Source organism: Scophthalmus maximus, chromosome 2, assembly GCF_022379125.1.
Source record: "Scophthalmus maximus strain ysfricsl-2021 chromosome 2, ASM2237912v1, whole genome shotgun sequence".
Classification (NCBI taxonomy): domain Eukaryota; kingdom Metazoa; phylum Chordata; class Actinopteri; order Pleuronectiformes; family Scophthalmidae; genus Scophthalmus; species Scophthalmus maximus.
The window spans coordinates 9,285,101-9,308,267 of record NC_061516.1 but is presented as its reverse complement, the minus strand read 5'-3'; the positions used below and the strand labels follow the sequence as shown (position 1 = coordinate 9,308,267).

Below are 23,167 nucleotides of genomic sequence, written 5' to 3'. Positions count from 1 at the left end.
AATATAACACACTGCATATCACTCTCATTTTGCTGTAGTAGTGTGTTTGAATTGGATGCCTTATTTCAGTCTTTATAAGGCACCATGGAAAACTCTCCCTGATACTCCCAGCTTCCCTGGATTTTTCATGGGGAGGATGTTTGCATATGGGTATCCGAGTGACACCTTTGTGAAGCTGCCAGTAAGTAGAATAAAACACGTGTTTTTTACATTATGTGTTTTGTGCATGTTTTTATGAGACATATTTCATGTATGCATTTTGTTGCACTTAAGCAGGGCTGGGAGAAAGGTGTTGTGTTCATCAATGGGCTGAATCTGGGCCGCTACTGGTCCATTGGCCCTCAGCAGGCTCTCTACCTCCCCAGTCCCTTTCTCAACAGTGGAATCAACCAGGTACAGCTGTGCACACATCAGCATCTGTCAGAGGAATAGTTTTACAGTCTGGGAAATACATTGATACATACTTTCTTTCCAGAGTTAGATTAGAAGATTGTCAACGCTCTTATGTCCGAGGCTAAGCGACCATTAGCTTAGCCTGGCATATATGGCATATATTTGAATGTCTGCTCAATGCTCTTATTTCAGCACACATACAATAGCTATATTATTTAAGTATTGCTTACCGTCTGACACAGTGCGGGACAAGACAACTAAAATGTTATCTATTATTTTGTGCATTATCCCTACGTTGAAGTAAGTAGTTGAACAATAGACATAATTACTGTTTCTCAGGTGCTTAAGAGGATAAGTTTCACTCATTTGCGCCACCATGTGGTCTGCTGTTGTCCATTTCAGAGGGGGCAAACGTAACAAGTAACAAACCCATTTAAATTTAGGTAATTGTTATTGTGTCGTTTAATTTAAAGGTCATAATTCTGAGTTCCGAGATCAAACTGGAACGATAAACCCCACTTCTGGGACGCAGCATTAGTCTCTGTGCTCCCAGTCCTCTGTGTCAATTTCATCTGTTTGGTCATGGGTTTCTTCTGCGCCAGTTTTGCTCTCCTGTTATGTCTCCTGTTCGCTTCAGCCTTTCCTCTTGTTTCTTTTGTTTCCCCCACATTGAGTACTTTAGTTCAATTTTTATCATTTACATTCTAAGTCTGTTTTTGTTTTTAATTAAATCCTGTTTATCTGCATTCTTTACCAGTCAAAACCTTCACAAAAGTATAATTTAATTTTTTTACATACACTTATTTTGAACAACTTAAACAGATAGTTCAGTGATTCTGAAGTGGGGTTGTATGAGTTACTTATGCATAGTTAACGTGTAACCTTATGGAGATGGTGATCAGAGATGTAATTTAACGGAGTTTGGAGGAGAAATGGAAGAAGCATAAGTCACGATCCCACTGTTGCAGAGGGGACCACCCCAAAATGTATTTTTCGCCACATTTTACAACGTTACATAAAAAAAAAGAAATATCCATTCAATTGTATGCAAAAGGAAATATTTTTTTCACTGCTTTAGTTTACTGCCAGACAGCCTTTTAAGTTTACACTTTTTTTTTCGGTACTTGTATCTATCACTTCGCCAACTTGCCGCGGTAGCTTTGAGTCAAACAGCTGATTTGTGGAATGATACTCTGCCGGCGCGAGTTGGCGCAGTAAATACATGGCTGAAGTACGCTTACAAGTGAACAGATATATATTTTTTAATGTAAGCATTTAAAAATGTGGCGAAAAAGCCGTTTTCCGATGGTCAGTGGGACTGTGACTTGTACTACTTCCACTTCTCCACCAAACTCTGTTAAATGACATCGCTGAGCAGCATCTCCATAAGGTAACATTAACTATGCATAAGTAACTCATACAACCCCACTTCAAAATCATTGAACTATCCCTTTAAACAATTATCAAGGTAAGAGGCGGGCTTTTTAGGTTTTGGTAGGCAGATTCAGCTCCTTTTGGATAGAACCAGGCTAGTTGTTTCTCCATGTTCCCTGTCTTGATGCTAAGCCAAGCAAGCTGGCTGCTGGTTCCAGCTTCATTTTTATCATAAGGACATTGGATATGTCTTGTATTACCCAAAATGTCAAACTATTCCTTTGACATTGACAATGTTTGAACACATCAATCCAGAGTCATGTCTCTGCAGACTCCACTGTCTCTGACTCTTGTTTCTGTTTGAATAAATAAGGTCATTGTGTTTGAGGAGCAAGAGGGCGACTACAAGATCCACTTTGAAGATACACCTGATCTTGGGATGGCAGCAGACATCCAGTGACCTTCATCACCACCTGTATGAGCATTGTGTTAAAATGTGTTTAAAACATCGACTCGTACCTTCAAATCCAGAGAAATCTTTTTTCTCATATGATACATTTAAATCTTCAAACACACACAGCCCAATACTTATCCACTTCACCAATCACTCAAAGACATAGTGAGACATGCTTTTATCGGGGGCAGTTTATAGCTAAGTACATACAGTACCTTTATTTGCAGTGACTCTTTACATTTTGTATAGAACAGAATCCCTAAGGATATACTGCATCTTCTTGTCTGTGGAGTCCCAGTTTAAGGATGAAATCTGTTTGAAGATATCAGTTATATGTCATAGCATTAGATTTATATTTCTTGTGTGCTTATTCTACAGTGTGTCACGTAACTTATTGAACTGGAAAAAAAAAACACAACACGAGGTTTAAGTGACATCAGGAGCTGAGGCAGAAATGGTGTCAACAGCTTTCAAATGAAGCAGCACCATCAGACCCGCACCTTAAATTGTCGAAATCTTAGATGGTTGTCACATCAATAACTGTCCAAACTCTGAACAGTCACAGAGTCTGAGAGAACAGTTAGGATTTGTAAAGCTGGGCATACACTGTACTCTTTTTACAAGCGGACGACTTTCAGCTTCATCATGCGTCTTTTGCCGTGCAGTGTACAGGGGGAAGCGAGCAGCGATTAATTGCTCCCGACTGGCCGTCGAGCGTTCCGATAAACTAAGAAGTATAAGAAATAACTGTGCGGTGATACTGTTGTGACATTTGGGCATATGCCTATGTGACGTGTCATTGGTTGGAACGTCCAAGAATCATTTCATTTACTGAAGCAATGATCAATGATCACCAAATTTCTCACAGACATGTCTTGTCACAAACACACACAAAAAAAATCAAGACTGAAATCATATGATGATGGATGTTAGCTTACATTAAGCGTTTTCCCCATAGAAGCCCAATATAAGGAAAAGGCTAAATGTCACAATGAGGAAAACGCTTAATGTAAGATAGCGTCCATAATCATTTGATTTCGGTTTAGATCTTTTTGATAGGTGTGAGTGTTTATGACAAGACATGTCTGATGACCATTGGTTGCTGCTTTGGCACATTAAGTGACGTTAAGCGTTTTTCATGTTAAGCATTTTAGAACGCCCGCCAGCTTAACCCTTCAGGCGGAAGGTTTCCTTCACTGCAGAAGGGTTATTGTTGGTAATATCATAAATTATAATGTTGATTGGACATGTGCGTGCGTGGGTGAGTCCATATACGCCGGGGCCTCTTTTTTGAGGATGGCACAGATTACGCACTTTTCTGTCTTGTCAGCATTCTTCTTCTATGGTAAACACAAACTTCTCTACCTCGGAAGAACTTTCTGCTGGAGCCGACAGGCATTTCACACGCACAGTGTGAGCAGTCAAGTCGTGGCTGCCGATCACACACAGTGTGAGCACATGAATCGTGAACTTTGGCTTCACCTCGCAGACGATATACTCGGACAATATGAGTTGGAATTTAACAACAGCTTTTCTTAAATCGCACAGTGGATGCCCAGCTTAAACAGTGCAAATGCAAGTCAGTGGGGTATGAAATCATCATTTGCAAGCCAGCAATCCATGCTGGGAATAATTATACTCAGTAATAAAGTTATTTGAAAGGATGCAGGGTAATTAGGGTAATGGCTTCATATCCCATTAAATCTCCCAAGCATAGCTCACAACTTACATGTAAATGGTGCCAGTAACACTGAAACAATAAATAATTCTGCGTTCTACATCACTGGGTTTTTTGATTAGCTTATTAAGACAGCCTGTAAAATGAACAAGCCACTATGACAACTGAATCCTCTCTGAGATCTGAGTAAAGCTCAGTAGTGTTTCAGCATATCAGAAAAAAAAAAGAAGCTTGGAGTGAATGACTGTTAATGGCGTTGTTGTTGCACGATTCGACATCTCTGCTCTGTGCTTTTGAGTGAGTGTGTGTGTGTCTTTGTGTTCATATTGCGCAGTGTGCCAGCTGAGCAAGTGTCTGTGTGTGTTGAGGAGTAACAGGAGTCATAATTAGTGCTGGGTCCAGGGGGCTATCTAAATAGCTCAGTGTTGTACAGTACCTAAGTGCAGTCTGTCAGTCAGTGCTGACTCACTCATGACAAGGAGCCCTTTTATTCCTCTGTGCAGCCCTGTGCCCGACAGCCAGCTTGCCTGAGAACAAACGGGCCCTATTTAATGCTGATTGGATGGTTGGCTGGTGTCTGTGCTGAGAGGGCTCTTTATTGCTGTCTGTGCCTTCTCTTCCTGTAGTTTAAATCCTGTAACATCCTTAGTCTGAGGAGACCTCACTGGGCTCCTTTGGGCAAGCACTACCAGTGTCTCACATCGGCCGGTGCTCCGGACAGAACAGGCAGGCTTGCTTTTGTACAGTTGTGCTTTGATATTCTTTGATACTGGTCGGTACACACACATGGCTTTGTACTGCCTCCTGGGGGTGGACGAGTGTTCCTCCATTTATAGGCTGCGCTGAAGTACAGCTTCTGTGCTGTGATAATAGTTTTGACTCTGGCCATGGTTCCTAGGAGCTCTGAGGTTGGTTTGAGTCCAAGTAGCATACCACGGAGAAATGCCTCCCCTGAAACAACAAGTTCACACATAATAAGAACAAACAAAGAGCAAAGCTGCATGTACTAATGACGCCTTAGTGTCATATTGGAGTTATCCTAATAGCAAATTTCTAACTTGTAAATTGGTCAAATCTAAGTCTTAAATTCAACAAGATTAATTTTCTCAAAGCTCTAACATGTCCAACTTGGCAATGACTAATTGGGAAGAACCTGAACACAAAACAAACATGGGCTGTTAACATCCACAGAAGACCTTTGTCAAATGGAATTAAACCCAAATGGAATGAATTAGTTTTTGTCAGATTACAGTATTTAAATCCTCACAGGAGCAACTCTACCGTGATATAACCGTCCCGATCGTGTGAACACTCAAAAGTCACACCGTGGGACTCTTTCCCATTTCCACCGTCTGCATGATGTGAATGCAGCATAAGGCAAAGTGGTGTTTTAAGCAAAATGCCATAATCAGTGTGCAAAAAAGGCTGATGGGAATGTCATTAATTTGGGAACTTGATCAGAAACCATAAAATGATTGGACAAATTAAGCTGGACCTGTGTTTCCAAATCTACTGGCAATCCATCCTACAGTCGGTGAGACAAAAAAATTCCCCCAACATTTTAAGCTGGGTAGCAACAATAGAGAATACTGTATGTCGGATGTTTTGTGATGAACCTACGCATTTTCAATGACATCCAGTAGCTTTTTTGATATTAATCTCTTTTTAGTGAACATATTCGACTTGGTGGTGCTGCAGGAAAAACGCGTAGAACATGTTCACCTTTTGACAACAAACTCAAGAATTCAATCCTTTAAACATTGTTAAATAAGGCCAGGCATCTATTTCAAGTAAGGTCCATATCTCATGGCGCATATATGTGCTCCCCTTTGATCCACCCCTCCCAAAATAATCCCTGCTTGGAAAGGTTGTAACTTGCATCTCTAAATCTCTGTTATTACCTGTGTGAGATGAAGTATGTCATATCTCCACGTTAGAGTCTGTAAATCCTTTCTTGCCCTCATTTACAAGCACAGGCTTCTCTGTCCGTGTGTGCCATACTAATACCTGCGGTAGGAAGACAGGGATGGGGACAAACCAAAATACATTCAATATGATGGGATACTAATACAGAAATTTTGGCTTAAAATGTTATGCAGTAGTAAAATACTACATAGTGTCATATGCAGCACATATGTATTTATACATACATTTTTCAATGAGCTGCTAAGGTACAGGTTTGGCTGTAAGCGGACAGATTACTGACATTAACAACACATTGTTATGACCGACATCCTCCTTATACTACCACCGTTTACAGATGCAGCTTGTTTTAGTGCCAAATCACAGGGGTTACATGCAGAGTCCTTCTCTTACTTTAGTGCAGTTTGCAGCTTTAGGCTCCAAGTCGCTGAGAGTCACCAGCTCCTTTAATAAACTGCTCTCCTGATATCCTCCCTTCACCCCACGTAACTTGAAATAAGCCTGAGGTTTGGACAGAATAAGGTGCAGGTTCACTGCAAACCCGGCCATGTCGATGGCAAAGGGCCGGTGTGGGTCGAATACAGTCTTCCAGCCATAAACCTTGCCCAAGGTGTTTACTTTAGGGGACTCGAACCGAAGGCCACCCACAAAAGCCACGGGCCACACTGACACCTTTCGGGTGGATCGCATCTGGCAGTTAGAAACACAGACAGAGATACAAATCACTCAAAACACTACATTGCACTCTTAAAAGCATTATTCAGCTCAAAGTTATATTTTCCTCTTTTTATATTTGAGATATATTTCCTCACCTCCTCAAACAGCTCCAGACTGTATGTGTTGTCATCATCTGCAAAGTAGACAATTCTAGACAGGCTGTTATTTGCTGTGAAGGTCTCCCGGAGCCACCGCAGCGCCAGGTTCCTCTGTATAGTACCGCGTGGTATTCTGGGGTCCCTAGTGTCCCCACGTACCTTGTAGTTCCTGGGAGTCTCAACGTTGAGGTGGGTGTAGTTTAGTCCTGTCTCCAGGAGGAGACTGCTGACCAGAGGGGTTCTGCCCTGAGAGTCCTCCACCAGGATCCAGTGTAGGTTGGGCACGTGGAGTAAGGTGTTGGCCAGACGTGTCAGCTCGGCCTTCTGCACTGGCCGGCTGTAGGTGGGAGTGATGACGTGGATCGTGGGCAGGAAGTCGGAACACGGAGGAGGCCGACTGTAGACGTACTCAGTGCGCACCACCTCCACAATGTCCCGGTTCTGCAGCGAGCAGGACTCCTTGAAAGCAAAAGTATTCCTGAAGTTGGAGCGACCGTCTCGCCTGTCATCTAGCAGGAGGGAAAATGAGAACAGTGAGTGTGTGCGTTGTCCAACAGACTTTACCCACTGCACATGACACCCTGAACTCATGGCACTCCATCTTCATGTGACATTTTTACCTACGTACGGAATTACGACATACTGTATGCATATGCTGCAGGCCTTTGGCTGAATTCTGCCACGATAAATGTGAATGGAAAAAATGTTCACGCTTGATTATTTTCACCCTCACCCTTTCGAGTAGCAAGCAGAGGAGTGATGTTGCTCTGGTGCCAAACAGTGATTAGCAGAGTCCAAGGCAACACAATCAACACAATGGCAACAATGTCTCGTCTCTTCGGCATCTCCAGGGTCAGACCCGAGTCATGCCACTACCTGCAAGGCACGAACACAAGATATGGTGCACAATCATAAGAGCCGGAGAGCTGTCACATGAATTGCTGCAGCTTTACCAATCACCACCTATAGTTCTCACAGAAGAGAACAAGCCAGAAACCTGGTAGCTGCTGGACCATCTCTGTGCTTCATTTCATGCATGCATCTCTTATCATATCAAATGTTTTGGATAACATCAATTACACATTAAGGCATTTTATTCATTTTTAAGGGGACTGATTTGAAATGTGTGTCTCTTATAGAGTGCTGTTTATTTATGTTGAAATATATTTTTATTGTTTCTCTCTCAGACAGAGTTAACGGAATTCCATTTAGAGGCTTATTTTTAAAGGCACAATTGAATATTTTTAGTACTTTATTTAGCATTCTCTCGTAAGCCCGTAGTTTATAGAATTTTCAAATCATGTGAATTGCATCAATACATGGAGGCCCCCTATTGAACGGCAACATGCTGTAGAGGCACAAACTTCAAGGAAGGAGGCATTTTGTCAAGAAGCAGTCTCAGCCTGCAGGAGCTGCATGTAAACAGTAAATAGGTCAGAAACTGCTACGAGGATTGTTTTATGTCTCACTTGAAAGCATACTGTTGTACTACAGAGAAAATTTTAGCTAAAGATTGGAAGACGGCTACAGGGTGGCTGAAAGGGTAGGGCCTTTTCCGCCTATACACAGTTGGCACAGACATTAGCAGTCAAGACTCACTCTTTGGTAGGTTCAGTTTAACCTGCTACGGTCCATACAGTATTTTCTCTAGTGAGCTTTATTTATCTCTGGGACGGAGATATTAGCCAGACCTTAGCTTAAACTCCTCTGGTTTCCCACTTCATGCAATCCCAAGTTCACAGAGTAATGCTGCATAGTTCAGTCAATTTTCACAGCAATAACCCCATCAGTGCAGCAAGTTTCACTAAATTATATGAAATTATCATATCTGAAACTCTGCACTTGTTGCAGCCTCGCCTTTATAGCCCTCATTGTGAAAAAAAAAACCAAAAGGAGAAATTTCGTTTTGACAGTATCTTATTGTTGATCTGGAGTACCCCACAGAAGAAATGACTAATTAATTAGAGGATGAAAACATTTCTGTTAAAACTGTTATGTCAGAGCAGAGTGGTGAGTGTAACATGACTCAGTTGTTGCACTGATGGAATTAGTCCTGTGAAAATGACATTAAAGTGTCTCCACCATTATTAGTTACTTGTTTGACTATTTGACCATTTTCCACTGTTCATTCATCATTTGACCTTTCAATGAGAATGTGCGTCACTTTGGATATGATTGGCAGTAGATCAGGAGGCAGAATTGCTGGTTCCATCCCCATTATGTCCTCCACATGTGTCCAAATTGATTCCAAAGGTCAAACTAGTGTTGTTATGCTTTTGATAAAAGCATGACAATAGATAAATATTTTATATTCTCGTCTTACCTACATTTATACCCAACACACATGGTCATTCCAAGGGTTGATACTCAATACATAGAAGAACTGGAGAAGAAGAAACTGTTCATCAGTGGTTCAGTTCAGTCGTTTCTCCCTGCAGAAAGAAAACATGTGGAGGATTAGAGTGATAAGAAAGCATGTCATGTGTCTTGGTAAATGTAATGTAAGTTGGAGTAATCTAAAGTGTGAACGCTGATGATTCTATGATCCCCGAGTCGTAGAATATATGTGACAAATGTTTTACATCCACTGTGGAAGCACTTGTTTCCATTCCCATCATTTATGTGGCTTAATTGCAAAAGTCATTCGATTTACAGCAGAATGGTGCAGGCATTTTACAGCCCATGGTGTTAATGTCAAACAGACAGCTGATTGGCATGGATTGTGTGTTGCATCAAAACAGAAGAAGGTGGAAGAAGGAAGCAGGAAGTTAGAAAAAATAAAAACAGTTTCACCTAATCCAATGTTTATGCTGGCTGTACAAGCATGTCAGTGGATGGTTCTTCACAAAGAAATGTAGACTTATCACACAATGTACATGTATTTGCATACATATTCATACTTGCTTACTGATTGTTCATTTGTTCAGCTGTTTCCTGCAGTCCACATGCCCTTCAGTCTACACAAACATCTGTGATCACAATAATACAGGTTTTACCCACTCTATGTGCTTTTGTTTCCCCTCTCTCTTCATGGGGCAGATGCTCTGCTGGTTAATCACACTTCCAAAGACGTAATTAATCCTTGATTAAAAAAGGATCAAGCCAAGTCCGAGTTCAAAGTTTGTGCTGGACAATTAACTCATCAGGATGGGTTTAACAGGGCCATGTTTAAACAGCATGGCATTGGTGAGGACAACTAATTATTCAAGAATATCATGGTGAAAAGCCATGGCTAGCTCTTCACCTCCTCAACATTTTGCATCACAATTTTAAGGTGAATTAGTGTCATGGCTACAAGCAAACTGAGAAAAAAATAGGAGACAGGACTATAAACGAGGAGCCATTAGCACAAAATGCAAAAGAAAAATGGGCAAGACACCAAAAGGTATCTAATAAAACAACACTGTATGTATTAAAATGAATACCTAAATACAGGATATATTGCACAGTACAAGTATGAGCTACAGGCGACATTCCATCAAATGAAGCCGCCGTGCTTGGGTTGATAAGCATCTGTCACCTAAATGTGCTTTCACTTGCACAATATATTGCAGAATTCTGGCAATTTATGACAGAGAGTCCATGTCTTCCAAAATATGGCATTAGTGGATGAAACACAGATAATTCTTTTTTAATTGTATCCAAATATACTGTATATCATGACGCTGTTTTTGTTAAAATACAAAATTAAAATGGCAGAACAATCTCATCACCAATCGGGATCCATGGAAAACAGAATATGTCTACACTTCCCAGTTCAGATCTGAGCATAAATTGTCACCAGTATTGTGTTTTCGTTCCACTAATTTCCATCTGTTCAGACAAATTATCAATCTGATTAGTAGGTTCTTGCTCGCTGAGAGAAAAAACAAGAAACAGACAATGTGGAACGAAAAAATACCTTCTTGGTTGAATTAATTAATGAAGAAAAGGTAAAACACTAACTAGACCGACCTCCAGACAGATGTGCTGCAATGAACCACCATCTTCCCTATCAATCAAACTCAGTGAACTTCCTCTCCTGGAAGTGTATGATCACAGTAAGCATGCTGAATGGATCTGACAATTACAGTGGGCCACATTTTGAAATGCAACAAGTAGCAGCTGTCTAAATATCTGGTGGACAGCAGTGCCATGAGAAATGACCAAACAGCCCTGTTTTAATAGGTCTGTAGGTCAGTAAATCACTCGTGTAGTGTATATGAATAGTTCAGGTAGATATATGGACCTGGCTGTAATGCTGGAAACAGACACAGGTATACATTACAAACCTAATGATTCCAAGCCAGTGCTCTGATGACAGACCTGGACTGGATCGTGCAGCCAGGATGCAAGGAGGACGAGTGGAAAGCGCTGCCAGCTTCACTTAACACTAAGAGAAATCGAAAGCTTCTTAGTGCTTGTTTAAAATGTAAGACTGACAACTATAAAAAGGTCTCTCTTGATATCAAACCTCTCAGAGGCATGTCTTTTAAATCCAGTCTCAGCTGGGGAATCCATACTAATGTTGTTAGTGCTAATGACAGTCAAATGGCAGAGGCTGCTAGGGGCTGTGAGGCAGATAAAAACTGAGGCTGATGAAAGATCCTCCACTCAAAGAGTAACACGCCTGGAGAACACTGTGCAGGACACAGGGTAGGTACTACTACTTATAATAGTTATTTATATAGCACCTCTAAAACAGGGTTTACAAAGTGCTTTGACAGAGCAGACACAGGATACTCAGGGGTACTCTCAACGCTGTCAAACTAATAACAAATAAGAAATAAAAGCAAGGGGAAAACATCATGTAAATACAAATAAAAGAATGAGATCAACAAAAATAAAATGAAAACATTACGTAAAAGCAAATGACTGACTAAAATGACTAAAAGAATAAAAGCAATAGAACATGAATTATGAAAAAAAGATGAATAAATAAATAATGACACCTTTTCATTTTCGTCTTTGTCATCAATCTCCAACTCATTAGCCTTGACTTTGATACTGTGTCCAGGTCCAGCTCCATGCACATTCCCAGTCCTCCAGGCACAAGGCAACAACAACAACAAAAATATCACATTGTTCCTTTCGCTGTACATTTATTTGTACCGTCAATGACAGAAATATAACTGCAGAAGAAGCAAATGAGGAACTTGGAGAATTGTGTTTGTCCTTCTGTTGATAATCTCTTAAATTCTTATAGTGTCTTGTGTATGTGGTTGTATATAATAATATATTTCTGTACTGCTTGATGTATGAATATCTCTGTTTCAATTATATTTTATATATATATATATATATATATACATATTTGCACAATCTATTTCAACTGGTTCAAGGTGTAAAAATTGAGCCTGGTTCCTCCCTGTATCACTGATTTGAAATTTTAAGGGATGAGATCACTCTGAAATACAAATTATTTGAATTATTATTTTTCACCTTAAATATATATTTATCTATATAGATAGAGATAGAAATTCCTGAAAGACAACATTTTAAGAATTACAATATCAATGGGCACTGACTCAAACATGTACTGAATAACTGTTAATTCAATAATTAAAAAATTTGAAATAACGAAGGCTTACTTGCAAAAATGAATGATGATCCACTTTCCCTGCACAGTCTTATCCTTTTGTTCCTGGTGAAGGAGAACGTGGTTGGTCCACATATGAGCAACAGAGTCGGGGTTACAACTAGTCTATTCACAGCATCCGGTGGGTGCTATCCAATCCTTGGGTAGGGTCGTGTCCTCAGTGCCAGCCCCTGTGGAGACAGAGGAGGTCATCCCTCTGGAAGAATGGTGCTTCTCATTACAAAAACAAAGGCTGGGATTGTCAAAGCTGATGGCAAGGGGACGGGCGGAGGGGCAGCCATGGCCGGAGAATTCAGGACAATAGAATAAATCACATAAAAAATGTCACAGAATGGAATTCTTGCTTGGGGATGAAGCAGGATTTGAAAAATTGAGATGGCCATGCATAACGTGGGGGTTGTTTATCTGAGGCATAAACAGTGAGTCACATGGTCCACTAATCAGACAGTAAGGGCATTTTCTATTCACTCTGCTTTCATTTTCTGACAGGCATATGAAAGGAGTGCATTCTGAATGGACCCCTATGCTTGAAAAGTGTAATAATGGGATCGGGTAAAAATATGCCTTGATCAAAAGAAGTGTTGTGTGCTAAGAAGCAATGATGTGAAGATGTATTGAAGAGAAGTCCGCCGACACCGTCTTGATTGTGTATAAAAACGACCAGCATCAATTCAAGCACTGCAGAACTTGGAGAGTGTCCGGCCAAAAGGACAGCTCTGCAGACACTGGTTCAGGCTTGCATTTATATAGGTCCGTTGTTTTCTAACGAAGGAACATCTGGTTCGAATTGAGTTATACTATGTAAGACGTAGAACGAAGAGGGGTCAAAAAGGAAAGGTAAGGGGTCATCAGGAGGCCCCTAACTTAACATTCCAAGGTGAGAAAATGCAGGATGGTGAAGTGCAGTGGCTGTGGATGATAGCAGGTGATTTAGATGAGATTCGGATAGTTAAGATTCAATCTACTGTTATTCAGGGACGTGTTTTTTTGTTGACCAGTGTAAAGGTATTCTGGTGGTAGCAAATAAATAGTAAATTGACTGCATTCATACTCTAGACTATAGATTTTTCTAGTCTCAAGACCACGTGAAGCACCTTCCAATTAAAATCACAGATGTCACTCTGCGTTCACCTCATGTCTTTCAGATGTGTGGGAAAAATATTTATGTCAGCCTCTGACTTGCAATTGCAAATTGCACATGCTAGTAGTGGGGGTAAACCTATTATGGCCATGCCAGAAAAATCGCCCGCTCATTCTCATTTTCATCCAATCCCAACCTGACTAGCTCACCTTGAGCCCATCGCTTACAAGCTGTAAAGGTTTTGCAATGTACTCTCTCTCTCGCCTTTCATCTAGCTGTCATTTCAACATCGCGATCATGGCCCACTTCCACCCCTGTACCACCTCTACTTCTTTCTTCTTGTAATTATCCCTGTAGAAAACAATGAAAATGTGTCATCTAAAATATTTCAGATTGTATAAAAGTCTATTTGGATTAATCACCTGCGTCATCATTTTCCTCTGAAAAATGTCTTCTTTGCTGTTTATTCATGCATTTTTTCATAGGAAGCAGAATAAGATGGTTCCAATAAACACACCTTTCATGATCAAGAGTATTAGCTGCATTATGATTTGCAGTGCTGTTTGAAATAATGTGTGCGTGGAAACAGACTCATTGTAAAAGATGAATTGCTCTCAGCTTAGTATCCACTATCCCCAAATGGGAATCATTTCAAAACAACTTGTCGTTGTTCTGTTCTCACCTGACAGTACAGAAGGCTTTTGAACTCTTCAGGTTTACATTATACTGATTAGTTTTAATTTTTGAGCCAGATTATTCATTGTAGGTGTACTACAATGAAAAGAAATTAGGATTATCCTCTAATAAATCTTCTTGTGCTCTCTAACTTCACCTCCATCAACCAATCAATATTCTGCCTGCATCGCTATGTGCTGAGGCTCAGAGAAATGCCATTCACTGTTTGACAGATGGCTGATTAATGAAATGATGATGTGCTTTCAAAGGTGTCACATACAGAAATGTAGGTGTGATATTAAAATGCAAATCATTAAAATTCAATTTCAATCAATAGTTTCGTAAGTAGCCAATATTAATATGTATGTGATGAAGACACCGTGAAGCATAACCCCTGTATTTTCAAGTGTGATGTGTCTCGGTGATAATTAGTGGCTTCACTGCAACAGCTCTATCTCTGCAAGTGTCATTTCTCTCATGATTTTGTGTTTTATTATGTGGATACACATCTTGCTATACACAGAATGTCAAAAAACACTATGTTGCATTTTACCAGGGGGAATCAAGAAACTGAAAATGATACATACTTCATTAATGTAGGCATTCTGGGTCACGTTCAGAAGCCTGTGCGATCTTTATTGTGAACATAAAAAACAAATACCTTTACATTTCCAAATGCCAGTCACACCGGTATTTAACTTACACACAATTCAACATAATGATACCTGTTCTCCTGAAACTTAAAATGTGGTTCTCTATTCACACCCTAAACACTTAGGGGTGTTTTTAAATCCCGACTTCTTCAGCTGGTAGGCTACACAACCATTTGTTACTGTTCATGTGAACAACACGTGGACAACATGACCACTACACTGTGAATGCCATCCAGGAGAGAACCACATATGCCTTCTGATTGATATCCTATCTCCCATCTCTCTATGGCTTTACACCCCACCTTCCAGTGAGGCCATTCCGAAAAATCCGAAATGTTTTCCATGTTATTGTATGAAGCAGTTATTTTCGCTTCTGTTCGCCTGGTATGAGTAGAATGGAGGTTAACGTCAGCTAAAATTAGCAAATTTAAGATCGATCCTGTCATTACTAATGCTGATTAGTAATGACAGTGATGTCAGTGATATTATAATTTTATTAGGTTTACATGGTTTATCATTTACCAATATCAAGTTGCAATTTTCGGCCATGGTGGCTGCTTCAAAAGTTACATTTCACAGTACTAAGGCATATGAAGTTTGCCAACATAAAGCTGTAATCAAGCAATGACAGTCAAAATTGCCACTCTTGATGTATTTTGAGAGAAGGTATAACTTTTTTATATAATTTTAATTTGTCATAAGCTAAAGTACTAAACAATTATAAAAGTTATGCAGGGGACGTAAATGTCTAATTATGTGAAAAGTTGTCAAGACATTTCACCAGTAAGACTCCCTCCCTCTTACTATTCCATTTGAAATCACAAGCACGTTGGCAAGTGTGCTTGTTCAAATGAAATATGCTCATGGAGGAGCAGTCATTATTCGGAGTGTTTCTTCTTGTGTTTTGAGGAAGGCGTGTCAAACTGTACAGCATCCTCCCTTTTCTCTAAGGAATGATGGAGAGGAAGGTAAAGGAACAACATGGAAGCACTCGGGTCTTTTCAAGAAGTTGATGGTAAGGCTATTAATGCAATAGTAACAAAAAGTTGATACGGATGTTGAATATGGTTTACAAATCTTACAGAAGTCGTCTTTGTTTGTAGGGGTCAACTCATATCATGAAAAATTATATCTGTTGCACAATTTTACACTATAATGGCTTTAAGTTGGTTTTAATGATTTGGATGAAAGTATTTTTTTTGAGAAATAAAAAATTAGTGAGAAATTGGTAAATAATTCTAGATTTGCGCATATGCAGTTACAGCTTTGTACTGTGAAGATGGTTACAAGTACAGACGGTGTCAAGTCATTTCAGTGAAGGTGTTACCACAGCACTGTGCCAACAGTGCGTTTCACAGCTCCCACACTAAAAATGTTCCCACTTACAGCCCACTTTGCATTTGTAATTAGGACAATCTTGTGTGTAGATTGGCTTGATTATTATATCATAATCTCTGGAACTACATAAACAGAAATACACCTGATAAACATCACTGGCCACTATATAGGCTATACCAGTTGCTGGGTATCCATTTTTTCAGTCAGTACCTGTTTCCTATTGGAATAGTGATAAAAACAACAACCTAAAGCATGAATATCGACTTCACACAAAGAATTTTGTGTGGATGCATGGGATCGACTGCCGCGAAAGCACAGCAAAGCACTTTTTGCTGAGACCGCAAACCGACAATCTTCTGGTTGGGAGGCAACAACGCAGCCCGCTGCGCCAACGTGATCTCGAGAATCATTTAGTCAATGAAAAAAGAAGCAGCATTCGTACAGAATGCCTCCGCATTCACACGTGAGAAAGAAAAAAGGAGTTAAGGAAAAGAGAAGTCAAGAAAGAACGAATAAAGAAGAGAAAGAAAGAAGTTAAGAAAGAAAGAAAGAAGAAGTTATGAAAAAAATGAGTTAAGAAAGAAAAAATACGAAGAAAAGGGAAAAATTTAAAAAAATAAACACAACAACCAAATCCTTTTTGCTCAGACAGGTCATTTGAGGCAGGTTATGGCACAGCTGCAGTGAGTCGACTAATCATCTCCATAGGACTCGAGTGGTTTGAAACAAAAATCCGTCTGCAGGAGCGTCAGTCGGACCAACAGTCTTCTGGCTGAGAGACGACAGACCAGTCCACTGCACCGAGGCGATCTCGATAGACAAGGGTCACTTTGTCAAAGAAAAAAGAATTGCAGCAATTGCAGCTCCGTTGGCCCCCTACAGGCTGGTTTTTGGTCAAATTTTCATGTTTAAAAATTCACATAGAATCACTGAAATATGATAGAGCTCAGACGAGTTATAGCCATCGAGTGAAAACAGTGTATGTAGGTCAAACGCAGTGAGACAAGATCTTAATTTGGTTATTAAACTAACTTCCCTGCGGTGACGTTAGTAGATGAACACCTCTGCCGAATATTGCATCCACACTGTAACTTTATTTCTGGAGATCTATGAATGAAATGTTTTTACCGGCTCATATTTTGAGTCGTTTTGGCTTGTTGGAAGCAGAACTCGCCACAACACCGGCCCGGAACATTACTGTGGTAAAGTTAGTTTTGGATCACCAATAATATAATTTTTTTGTGACTTATACAACAGTTTTAATGAAGTGAGATGTTTTCTGGTTTGACTGTTCCTTCAGTAACGGAGAGAAATCCAACAGCCTTGATTAGATGACAAGTATAATCATGGAGGTAAATCAAATCCAGCTCATTTACATGATATTAGAATTATCAGGTGTGATGTAAGCACTCAACTGCTCTGACTGCTCATACATGATGGAGTCCAATCTCACTGGCGATCTAAACATTAAATTTAGACTTTACTGTTGTTTGTTTTACCATTTTCCATCCAGTGCTCCCAAACTCTGAAGCCCAATTCAATAGATGAAATAGTTTTGAACTTCATTTCAACCTAAATATCATATGTCAAGTTTAACTGCTTGGAACAGAAAATTAACCAGTTAACCCTGAAAAATCACCAGGGCTTCTATCTGCCCCCATTCTCATTCACTGGCTTTGGTTATGGGACTGCTATGATCTAAATCCTGCATGCACTCTCAATGTAATACTTACAGAATAATTTGATCAGGCTATTCCCATTTCCTTGCTACATTGCATATAGGATTCGTTGATGGTGTTTTTTTCCCCCTTGAGGCAATCAACATTCATCAAAATTCATGTCTCATCGCAGTATCAATTGACTAAATATGACCATAATCAGAGTAATAATTATGTTATGATGCTTATATGACGGTGTTGTTACCCCTCCATTCTCATGATAGAATTTAAAACAGCAGCCAAAGGCAAATGACAATCAGTTCCGTCAAAATCTGTGATTGCTGAGCACTCGTGTAATACTCTGCTGGGCATGTAATTAGTTTAATCCAATTATTCTCATGATCAAAGCGACAAACAGCAATTCTGTGTAAGTAGTTACAGCTAATGAAGCAGCTCCTCATATAGCCTCAAATTCACATCCGGATATTCTTGCCTCTCCATTTGAAGACGTGGCAATATTTACAAATAGGAGATCAATAGAGCAATATAAAAAGCAGCACAAGTGCCTGTGATGTATGCATGTATGTGTTTGTCAGTTTGTTTTGCATTAACATGATAGATAGTCTTTGCATTAATGTAAAAAGAGGCAAAGTTACCATCCAACACAAATGAAAACACATTCAACACAATCGCAGTCACAACAAACAAGCAATAACAAGCAGGGATGAAATGAATCCATGGACCTGCCACACAGCCAGAGTATCTTCCATTAGACTACAACATGTTGTGTATGGTTTACTTGTTTCTAATTCGTTCAAAGTATTTATCCCAGGGCGGAGAAACTTTAAAAAAAAAAGTGCAGTAAGTTTTAAGTAGTCCAGTCACCACCAGAATGTTTCTGCTAGTCGAAGAAACCTGCTCGGCTGCTCTCTCACTGTCTGTCCTCCCCAATCTGAGGCCCCAGCCCACTCACACTGATGGAGGAAGGAGGAGAACGTTCAGTCCACTCAAAGGCAGCAAAAGCTTTGCAGCCGCAGTTTTTCTTGAAAGGCTGAGCCATGTGATATTTGTCCATTCCTCTCAAACAGATTTGACATCCAGGAGATGTGTGTGTGTGTGTGTGTGTGTGTGTGTGTGTGACTGAAAACATAATTGTCAAGGTGCACACGTTCCTTCAGGTAATTAAGAGTCATGAAGTATAACTAGGTACTTTAAGTAACAGATCCATGAGTTTGCGTCCCTGTGTTTTTTAACTCAGTCATTGTTTTTTTATGTCTGTTTTCCGAGCCCACTTTGTACGGTAGAACAGTTCCCTTTTGCAGACATTGAAGTTGATGACAATCACTCAGTCAGAGGTCTGTACAGCAAAACCTATTGTATGTTTGCATAAATAAGTACAAAACTCAGGAATTGTGCTAGCAAGTCATGTGTCATACCACTTGTCTTCTCCATTGGACAACGAATTGTACAACTGTCGCAGGTTTTGGTTTTTTCTAGTAATTTCTTTGAAATCTTTCTGGACCAAGTGGGTTCTCTTTTTTTAATGGTTTTCCTTCTTACAAGAGAAGAACGAGAAAAAGTGATTTGTAACTTTATTAGATATCATATCTTTAAGCCACCATTGAAGTTTTCCCCAGGACAATGGCCACCCTCCTGGCTCTGGCAGTGTAGGTCCAGCTGCTGCTGTTGATTTTATCTCCCTCACCAAGTCCTGCAGTCACTGGGAGGTGGAAGAATTTGGTTGATTTTGCAATCTCTTATCAGGGAGCAGTCTCTCTTGACTCTATATGGATATGTTGGTCATAGTTAACGGGCTACTGTTAATTTAAGATGAATCTCTAAGCTACCATTTTTTGATCTGGCTTTTGCTCTCTGCACAGCACTAAGACTTTTGGTTCTGGTCAAGGTCACCAATGTCTTATTGCTTACTGCTGATGCAGGCATTAATTCCCCTCGACCTCAGCTCAGCCTTTAGCAAGATGGACCACAGTTTCTTGATCAGCCATTTGAAAAACTATGTCTGCATTAGTGGCATGGCACTGGGTTGGTTCAGCTCATATCTGTTCTCTTCTGTAGAGCTTGTAGAGGCCTCCTCCTCTCGTGGGTTCCCACATGGTTGTATTCTGGTTTATCCCAGGAGCAGATAAAGCCTGGTTTTACAAGGTTTCACATGTTATGTGTTGCCTGCCTTAACATTTAAGAATGTCAAAAAAGAGGCCTGATGCCTGGTTGTTATCTTTGACTCAGAGTTGTCCTTTTTCAGTCAGGTGGATAAAGTTGTACAACCCTGCTGTGTTCACCTGAGACATTTAGCCAAGGTCAGGTGATTCCTCTCATCTACAACAGGTCATCCATGCTTTTATCTCCTCCAGACTGGACTATTGCAACGCCCTTCAATCCAGTATCAGCAGGTAAAAACATCCAAAGACTACAGCTGATTCAAAACACTGCTGCCAGGCTTTTAACATGCTCTCAGAGATGCAACCACATCACACCAACCCTCGCTGACCTTTACTGGTTAATGTCAGTTTTAGAACTGATTTCACTGTTTGTCTTTAAAGCCTTCATAGGTCAGGTTTTATCCGTGCATATATTATAGTATCCAGTTTACAATATCTTTAAAATATGCACTTTTTAAAACTCATTTGCCTTTTTATAATCAACCATTATGTTTTAGATGTATAATTTTGGTTTCATTTTATTCATTTGTTCTTTGTTTTTTACTGTAAAGCACTTGACTGTGTTTGTTTATTTGCTATATAAAGTTTATTATCACTGTATTTGGCATAGCTTCATGATGATGAATAAATAAGAAAGAAGCCGTGTGAGTTTAGTCCATATGTCTATGTTTTGTTAAATTCTTTATCAGTTACGAGTCGGTACAAGCTGTTGTTTATACAACTAACATTTTAAAGATCTGGACGTATCGTCGTACACTTGCATCATACAAATTTCATCTTGTGCTGAAAGAGTACCTAGTCTGAATAAGGAGCTACTGTACAGTAGAAGAGCGCCTCAAAACAGCATTTTCAAAGCTACGACTGCTCCCAGTTCAGTCTGGACACAATAAATGAAAAGATTAATAATATAGAAAATCTGGAATGACATCTCTGCCGGGGCCAAACAGTTCCCTTAAAATCAACCAAGCTTAATAGCTAAGCCCATACTATGCTATCTCTATACATTGGTGGTACAGATTTCTAGCCATATTTGTTTCTGTACAGTGGCTAAAAAAACGATCCCCCTATGAAAACACATTTAAATCCGCTAGATCTGGATTTTTATTTCGATCCGCACCAAACTCCACACATTTATAGATATAAGTCCCCTAAATATGCCAATTCTTCCCCTTCAAGATCCGTACATAATTACCAAGGAAATGTGTAAAATTGTCAAAAATCCGGCAATGTTAAACAAAGGTCCCAAAATGTATTGGGTTATTTCTGTGCCCATGTCCAGTCCATTCCACCAAGTTTTGAGGAAATCCGTTCTGTAGTTTTTCTGTAATCCTGCTGACAAACAAACAAAAGGCCAGGGTCAATGTAACCATAACCTCCCAATAAAAATAAAAAGAATTGGGGGGTTCTGTCAACTGCTCCTAGGACTATGAAAACATTCCTTCTGTTCCTGTGAGATCTGGCATGAAGGGCTGCAGTTGAGTGGGAACTTCAGAGGAGTCAGCCTCCTGCGTTGTACAATGCTGACAGATGCAGTGTAATCTTGACTACGTCGTTTTCTCCCGGTGCTGGTTTAAGGAGGGACCGCTCTGTGTATTGATCATGCAGCCTTCCTTCCGCTTAAAGTGAGAACTGGCCTCTGATCTTAACTAGCTGTCAAGGGGGCATAAACAACCTCAAACAATCTGACTCAAAGGAACTTTTTGGTGATGCACATCAAGTGCACAACGGAGTATGCAGATGAAAGACAAATGGCAAGTGCGCAGAGCAGGTCCGAAGTGTAATGATTTTCTCTTGAACATCCTTCTGAGCTTCTGATGCATTTGACTTGGTTTCCATAGGAACTGATGCAGAATCAAACATTTTGGGAAGGGTTTTAAATCTCATCCAGATGATCATCTGATGAATTTTCCAAAAAAGGTCATCTTTCTCGATCAGACTACTTCAACATGAAGCATTTGTGAGCAATATATTCATGAAGAACTTTGTTTAGACTTAATGTGGTAATGATCCACTACTGAAGCAGTCACATAATATATATCTGACAAGCACTGAGGTGACTGCAGCATCAACTCATGTTTCACACAGACCAGACCAGAACAGACCAGAGTTTGTTTTTGAAAGCTGCTTGTAGTTCTGCACAGTATGTCACACTTGCAATGAAAAGAACACCACCTTCTTGTGACTCACAGGTACACTCTGGGGGAAGTGTGAGTGTACTCTACTCCATATCCAAGCGAACAGTGAGACAGTGGAAGGAAAAACGATTTACTTCAGACTGAGTCAAATCTTACATTGGTACATTGGATTCAACAGTAAAATTAACGCTGCTCTTCAGGTCGAAATCTTGAGGACGCAAAAGTCAACTGGACTCTCTCACTAGAACATCCCAGGGTTGGGAGATGCCATTAAGTAACGTCAATGTAACTATGTCTGTCTTATTTATTAGTGAGCTGTTTTAGTTACTTCCTTCTGGTGAGGCAAATTATCTAAATAACACAAGAGTGAGATGTATTTCGTATATTAAACTGAATCATCATTAGTGTCAGAGTTGTTTTTAGACAAGTTGGTAACAGGATGCCAGACAGACTCTTGAAGATCATCCAAAATCTAATTAAAATGTCTGATTTTCTGAAGTGCTTGGCAGAGCCGAGAATGACAGGCTACATCTCATCAAACTGAGGCCATGACATTACAAAATGGAAATCATATTAATGTGTCACTCTTCTCAAGCACATGGAAATGGGAGTATTTGGGAGTCATGGGAGTAGTTCACAAACCAGACCAGATTCCATGGAGTGAAACAACAAACAACAAAGGAAGGAAGAAATGAACAAAGATGATCAACATATCTGTAATACCCATGATCCCTATTATCTTCTGTAAACCACTTTTATCGCCATCAAAGTTTTGAGCCAGAGACAAACCAGAGCGTTTGACAAACTCATCTCTGTTGTAGCTCGTCTTTTAGTCAACTTGCACTACAGTTATAGTATTAGACCAGGCAAAGCAGAAAATAAAATACAAAATCTTGCATAAACAGTCAGAACATGTGTCATGTCTGTGTCTCCTGCATATTTGAATGGGCTGACAGAAAGAAGAGAGAAGGTTCAGACCTCAATTGTGGTGCAGACTGTACGTGTTGCCTTCTCCGCCGCCGCCTCCGCCGACCTCAAATGATCTCATCAAGAAAGATGTCAAATGCTCTGCCGTTAACGTCTCAACGGCGTCGCTGCCATTCTCACATGAATGCTGTATCCCCCAGTGAATGGACAGAGCTTACAGGTGTACATGTCGGGAATGCACGCCAGAGACCACGCTGCGCTCCAGTGCTCGCAACGGACTGAGATGTGGGAGAAGAGGGGGCAGC

The 23,167-nt window shown here is 40.1% G+C and overlaps 2 protein-coding genes across 7 annotated transcripts in view; one reads left to right on the top strand and one right to left on the bottom strand.

The window, feature by feature from the left end:
* Window positions 1-4,004, top strand: part of LOC118301225 (beta-galactosidase-1-like protein 2) — a 9,217-nt gene extending 5,213 nt beyond the window's left edge. Inside the window, exons 17-19 of one of the 2 annotated variants that reach the window (XM_035626503.2) lie at window positions 70-181; window positions 277-393; window positions 2,141-4,004. In XM_035626503.2, the coding sequence (XP_035482396.1) occupies window positions 70-181; window positions 277-393; window positions 2,141-2,227 (316 nt within the window). In that variant the 3' untranslated portion in view covers window positions 2,228-4,004. Of the gene's footprint in view, window positions 1-69; window positions 182-273; window positions 394-2,140 lie in introns of both variants that reach the window. The other variant, XM_035626502.2, reaches the window with a different exon arrangement.
* Window positions 2,385-23,167, bottom strand: b3gat1b (beta-1,3-glucuronyltransferase 1 (glucuronosyltransferase P) b). 5 transcript variants are annotated; one of them, XM_035626508.2, is made up of 9 exons: window positions 22,914-23,167; window positions 12,208-12,385; window positions 11,569-11,659; window positions 8,965-9,069; window positions 7,371-7,513; window positions 6,635-7,146; window positions 6,216-6,512; window positions 5,801-5,906; window positions 2,385-4,850 (listed from the first exon to the last, which is right to left on the bottom strand). In XM_035626508.2, exons 5-8 carry the CDS (start codon window positions 7,480-7,482, stop codon window positions 5,820-5,822), a joined length of 1,008 nt encoding a protein of 335 aa, XP_035482401.1. In that variant the 5' UTR covers window positions 7,483-7,513; window positions 8,965-9,069; window positions 11,569-11,659; window positions 12,208-12,385; window positions 22,914-23,167; the 3' UTR covers window positions 2,385-4,850; window positions 5,801-5,819. The 5 variants fall into 5 exon arrangements, with proteins under 5 accessions (XP_035482401.1, XP_035482397.1, XP_035482402.1 ...); XM_035626504.2 differs by having other exon boundaries at window positions 8,961-9,069; window positions 22,914-23,166; XM_035626509.2 differs by lacking the exon at window positions 11,569-11,659.